Source organism: Triticum urartu, chromosome 5A (assembly GCF_056163025.1).
Source record: "Triticum urartu cultivar PI428250 chromosome 5A, HENAU_Tu73, whole genome shotgun sequence".
Classification (NCBI taxonomy): Eukaryota; Viridiplantae; Streptophyta; class Magnoliopsida; order Poales; family Poaceae; genus Triticum; species Triticum urartu.
In genome coordinates this window covers 429,137,142-429,143,459 of record NC_141877.1, presented here as the reverse complement: position 1 = coordinate 429,143,459, position 6,318 = coordinate 429,137,142, and the positions used below count along the sequence as shown (strand labels likewise).

General features: G+C 51.9%; 1 protein-coding gene across 1 annotated transcript; it reads right to left on the bottom strand.

Annotated features, from left to right (window-relative positions):
• Positions 1–522: 522 nt before the first annotated feature.
• LOC125509452 (CBL-interacting protein kinase 16-like) lies at positions 523–2,355 on the bottom strand. The gene has a single exon (XM_048674432.2). It carries the CDS (start codon positions 2,141–2,143, stop codon positions 800–802), a length of 1,344 nt encoding a protein of 447 aa, XP_048530389.1. The 5' UTR covers positions 2,144–2,355; the 3' UTR covers positions 523–799.
• Positions 2,356–6,318: the final 3,963 nt, after the last annotated feature.

Here is a 6,318-nt window from a genome sequence, read left to right as displayed (position 1 = left end):
CATATTCCAACACAAGTCCATGCTACCGTCTATCATTCTCTTCAACACCAAGAATGAGGCATCGCTTTGGGTCACCGCCGATGCGAAGTACTTAGGAAATATCATGCCACGATAGTAGAGGCGTTGTGATTTTCTTCTACTTTTGTTTGTGAAAGCAATTCTAAACTCCTTAACTAATGGATATGACACTAGTCTATGCTACTACTTACTATCTTTATCGTGTAAAGTATGTTATAAAGTAGATGGTTGCATTTATTAGCTTGTAGACTCAACGTTTCTTGATAAGCGCTATGTAATGACAATTATGTTACTTGTTATAAATGGCAAATTTGTCTTCTGGTAAGTTATGTTACTTGCTGTAAGTTAATCCTTTTGACACATACAAATGGCTTAGGTAAGCTCGATAATCATAGACGATCTCCATTTATAGCAGAACAAAAAGGCACGATTCCTAGCAGTTCGTCACATCAACTGATAAGAATCTGAAATATAGAGAGGACCATGTGATCATCGAATCGTATCTCATCCCAGGGAACAAAAGCTGAATTGATCAGGAACAAAACTACTCTTGCATATATGTACACATCGATCGCCGGACGTACGTACACATCAGGCACAAATCCTCGCATGTATCGTGATCTACAGACACCTCTCCTCAAGTTGCTCTGCGCGTTACACCGAGCCATAGCACTCTAGTCATGGCTGCCCCGAAGAAACTTACTAGTAGCACTAAAATTTACAGCCCAAGCTGGCGCACTGATCGGGCAAGTCCTACACAGTATCACTAATTTGCATTGGATCAAACGACGGCGCCCGGCAAGGCGGGCACGTCACCCTGCCACGCCCAGACGATGTCCGCGAGCCCGGGGCGCACGTCCTCGGCGCAGAACTTGTTGAAGTCGAGCGCGTCGCCGCCGTCGTGCGCGAACTCGACCACGGTCACGTCGGCGGCCACCTCGAACACCTCCGCGGTGACCGCGAGCCGCCCGTTGGCGCCGTCGGCCTTGGCCTCCATTCTGATCCTCCACCCTTTCCCTCTGGTCGTGTTGTACCTCAGCGCCTTGCCCACGGACTCCAGCTTGTGGAACACGGTGGCCGCCGGTGCGCGGGAGGTGAACACCGTCGCCGCCTTCTGCTCGCTCTCGAACAGCCCCGACAGGTCGAACCCGGAGGACATGGATGATATGAGCTGGAACGCATTGCACGTCCGCGGCGAGATGTTGCCGGAGCTGTCCTCGCTGCCGTCGATGAGGGCGGCGGCGTTGTCGTCGTCCCACTTCCTGGGCGTGGCGGGGGAGGAGGGGACGGGCGGCACGAACCCCCTCTTGAACCAGGGCGTGAGCATGATCTCCGGGATGGAGATGCGCTTGGCGGGGTCGACGGCGAGCAGGCGGCCGATGAGGCGGCGCGCCTCGCCGGAGACCCAGGGCGGCATCTGGTACTCGCCCTTGAAGATCTTCTGGTACATCTTGACGTAGTTGTCGTGCTGGAAGGGGAGGAAGCCGCAGAGCAGGACGTAGAGCACGACGCCGCAGGACCACATGTCGGCGCGCGCGCCGTCGTAGCCGCGCTTGCGGAGCACCTCCGGCGCGACGTAGGCCGGGGTGCCGCACTGGGTGTGGAGCAGGCCGTCGTGGCGCAGCTGCTCGGGCAGCGCGGCGAGGCCGAAGTCGGTGACCTTGAGGCGGCCCTCCTCGTCGAGCAGCAGGTTCTCGGGCTTGAGGTCCCGGTGCGCGACGCCGCGGCTGTGGCAGAAGGCGACGGCGGCGACGAGCTGCTGGAAGTACTTGCGGGCGGCGTCCTCGGTGAGCCGGCCGCGGGCGACCTTGGCGAAGAGCTCGCCGCCGCGCGCGTACTCCATGACGACGAAGACGCGCTGGCGGCTGGCGAGCACCTCCCGGATGCCGACGACGTTGGGGTGGCGCACCATGCGCATGACGGAGATCTCCCGGCGCAGCTGCTCCACCATGCCGTCCGTCTGGCGGAGGCGGGCCTTGTCGATGACCTTGATGGCCACGCTCTGGCCGTCGCGCAGGTCGCGGGCGTAGTAGACCTTGGCGAAGGAGCCCTGCCCCAGCATCCGCCCCAGCTCGTACTTGCCCAGCACCAGGGTCCTCACCTCGCCCTCCCGCCCTCTCGCCATTGTGTGCTCGGACGTTGCCGACTTGTTTTGGAAGTTCACTACTAGTCACTATGGCCACTGCTGCTGCTGCGGCTTGTATGGGATCTTTTAACTAGGCGGGGGCGGTACGCGTCATGGGATCTTTAACTAGGTGGGTCTGGGCACGTAGAGATGGGGGCGGGCACATGGGTTTGACGCGGGCGTTGCTGGTTTGAGGAGGGCGGCACACTGGATCGGCCGGTCGCTTATTTGTACTGGCGTGGTGGCGGGGGCGTGGGGCGGTGCGGTGCGCGGGACAAGGAGAGGCGTGGCACGGGCCAGGTGGCTAGGGCCTAGGTGGGTCGGGTGGACGGGCCGTGCGGTGCGGTGCAGGCGAGAGCCGAGAGGAGAGGAGACAAATGTGAAGGCGTCGAGGTGGGGGGTTGGGAGTGGTGGAGGAAGAGTGGCCCGGTGACGGCCCATGAGTGGTGGAGGGGGGGTTTGTTGCTTCCAGGTTGCAGCAGCACGGAAGGTGGTGTCTGTCGGCTAACTGGGCCGATTACTATACCCGTTCAACGTTTAAGGGATGCGGCCATGAACTTGGACCGGGCATTTGCTCTGCACGAAACACCCTGGCAGCCTTCCCCCGGCGTCAACGGTCCAACGTCCAATGAATCTTCATCTTCGCGCACCTCTTAACCACTGGTTTCCTATCCTATTTCTCAAAAGAAGAAGAAAAAACCGCAGTTTCCTTGCCAATTCAATTTAGACCACTGTTGACCTTCCTTCCCCCACTGCTCTTTCATGATCCCTTGACCGAGGAGGCACATCGTTGACCTCCCCTTGTTCCTTCTATGTTTTCCCTATGTTTGTTTTTTTTTCCGAAAAAACTTTCAATCTATTCATCTTCAAACATGGTAGTACAACGAATACTAGAAATAATAAAAATTACATCCAGATCCATAGACCACCTAGCGACGACTACAAACACTGAAGCGAGCCGAAGACGCGCCGCTGTCATCGCTCCTCCTTCACCGGAGCCGGACAAACCTTGTTGTAGTAGACAGTCGGGAAATCGTTCTGCTAAGGTCCCATAGAACCAACCATTCCTCGAGAGTTACCTTGAATCTACTCATCCCTCTTTTCTCTAGGGTTGCTCGACTAGTTAAGGCTCAAATCTTTAAGTTCGTGATCGTTTTAAGGCTCGGTTTGTTAAGCCCACTAAAAATATTAAGCTAAAATTTATGATCAGCTCGGTCAGTTTAATGCTCGTTAAACTATCGAGTACTCTTACAATTGTAAACAACTAAAAGCATCACGCACACATTCATAATGTGCTATCCATTCAACTTCGACTAGGCCAACTAAGTGCAGAAGATGGATAAGGAGGCCGGTGGGCAACAAGGAAGTGGGTTCGTAGGTTGAGCGGCCGAGCCTTGGCAATTAATATCAATAACGGCTTAATGGGTTGGACCCTTTGAATTTTAACGAGCCAAATGAGTTGCTCACGAAACTCGTGAGCTTGCTCGTTACGCTTGTTAATCTTAGCAAGCTACATTTTTTCTTCGATTTGGTTCGTTAACTAACGAGAACAAGCTCAAATGAGGCGAGCTTTCGAGTGCTCAATAAGCTCTCAAGCAACGAGCTTTTCGTCCAGACCTATCCACTCCTCTTTCGACGATGGTCATGGTGGGAATGGGAGAGGTGGTTGGAACATCATTGTAATTAGTAGAGGTGGTTTAGGTCTAGATATAGGCTTTCATTTGACTGCAAGGTGTTTGGCGACATGTCATGTCGACGCTTCACTTGGCATTTGCGAGCTACACTTGGCCGACGTCGGGCTCTTTCTTTTGGTTGTCGTCCATATTTGACAGTGGCATGGGTGGTAGATCCAACATGAGCTTATTCAATAAGCTCACTAGGCCACTAGTGCAGCTAAACGTAGAGTCATAATCGCTCCTCCCACCGTCGAGGTGACGATGGATCTGGGTTCTGTTGTCATCAATCTAGTGTCTTTTGAGGTAGCTTTCACAGTACCTTGTTCAACCTCTGCAGACGCCCTTGTTCCCTTACCCGTCGTCGGCAAGGTTTGAGCGAAGACGGTAGCCATAGTGTTTCCAGGGAGGTCATTGTATGTGTTACTACCCAATTGTGTTCTTGGTGTTATATTTGGGGCCCTATATGCAAAAAGGAGGGACCTAGCTATATTTCCTGTTTTTAGGGTATTCTATGCAGTGTTGTCAAAATCTGGCTATGAAATGCCCTATTTTAGCAAAAAGGCTATCGTCGGCCATAAACTAAGGCTCTTACAAGGTTCAACAAGGTTTTAACAAAAGAGATGGACAAGAGAAACGCAAATGTTCGATACAAGCTGTCGAAGGCCAATAGGCAACATAGCACGAGCAGTCATACTGCCAAGTACTAAAGGTACTCAAAAGAAGTTCCCAATGCAACATAGGGTGGCTCCCTAGCCATTGATGTCCAATGTGGCTGCCCTCCGTAGATGACGGCATCGCGATCGGATGGTCGTTACGACACAGTCCAACACCTCCTTGTCCTTTGGTCTTGCTAGTAACCTCCAGAGCTGTAGGAGAACCACAATTTTATAGATCAAGTCAGTCGAATGCTTAAACAGTTTCCCCTTGATGAGCGCCTTATTTTGAGTGACCAGGTCATCGCCGCAAATCCAACCCACTCTAAACATTGATCTCTCTTTCTACAACTATGCATGAGCCGTTGGAAATCCGCAAAACCGGCCGGATTTCATGAGCTTCCCGCCACATCCCGCATCACACTCCACATAAACCGTGCCATGATGCATCTAAAGAGGACGTGATCACAATCCTTGTCCTGCCCACATCATGGGCATTTCCCATCTCTAGTATAAAATGCCAGCTCTTGGGACCTTCGGGTCCCTTCCCAATATTGGCATAATAACTCTAAGCCAGCATTGGCGGGAGGTCAGAGGGCAAGTAGATGTCATGTTAATTTATTGAAAAACATTTTAGTTTACTAATTCTTACACTTAATGATACTACGATTCAAAAAGGTCATTGCATGCTTTTCATGTCATGTAGACCACAATATTGAGACGAAGATAAAGCTTCACGAAGAGCCTGAAAACTAATATCCTGAAACATATATAAACATGAAAATTAATGGTTTTGACATGCTAATTATATGAGTATAGTACTCCGTCTTGGACTAACTGTTATGCTCTTCCGTTACACCATGTGTTGTACGTTGTAATTCGCAAAAAAAAATGTGTTGTACGTTGTAGGTTTCGAGAAGTGACGATCAAGCGAACCAACCTGTGGTTGAGATGGTTAGGTGGACAATGGTATCCCTAACCCACCAGGGTTAAAATCCTGGTGCTCGCGTTATTCCTGTATTTATTTCAGGATTTCCGGTGATGCGCTTTCAGTGGGAGGAAACGTTCCCGTCGACGACGAGGCGTCTACGGTGGCTTCGTAAATCTCAAGATGATATGCCGGCTCAGTCTCTCGAAGGTGCTCATAAGGTCAGGGTGTGCGTGTGTGCGTTTATAGGGATGAGTGTATGCACGTGTATATAACTGCTTGTGTCTGTACCGATGCTTAAAAAAAGAGAAGTGACGATCAAAAGGGTACGCGTGGTAGAATGTAAGCGCAAAAATATCTACTCAATTAATCGCCTTAAAAATTCAAAAAAATAATAATCGCCTTGCATGTGTAATGTTGTATAGTTATTTGACTGGCAAGTACAGTATATACGCTATAGACTGACAATGGATTGCGTAATATCCAAGACACGGCAACAATGCCCGACAAACGCCCCTCTCCATACTTCTCCAAAGGCATCGGCATCACTCTGGCCGGAAAAAGAAAACGGCCATTGCCGACATGGCCACCGCGGAGCCGCTCACAGGATTCAGAGGACCGGAGAAAGATCACAAGGCGTCATCAAAGATGGAGACGTACCCCATTCCGGTATCCAGCAAGCAGGTCGCCGCCCCCGTATGGGCTTCACGTCGCCGCTCGTGCCCCGGCCGGTGCAGCGCACCGTGTGTGACCAACACGGTAAGCCCCGAGGAAACAGGGAGCTTTCGTCCTGCCCGGCAAATAATTGAGCGAGCTCACAGCGACCCCTCGTCCCCGCGACGGCGCAACGCCCGCACGTCGCCGTTCGGAGCCTTGGAGAAGAAGAGGACGCGCATGCATTATTGGCGGGAAACCACG

Bases quoted from the DNA above. Each gene is read 5' to 3' on its own strand.
- LOC125509452 (XM_048674432.2), bottom strand. From the start codon at position 2,143: ATGGCGAGAGGGCGGGAGGGCGAGGTGAGGACCCTGGTGCTGGGCAAG.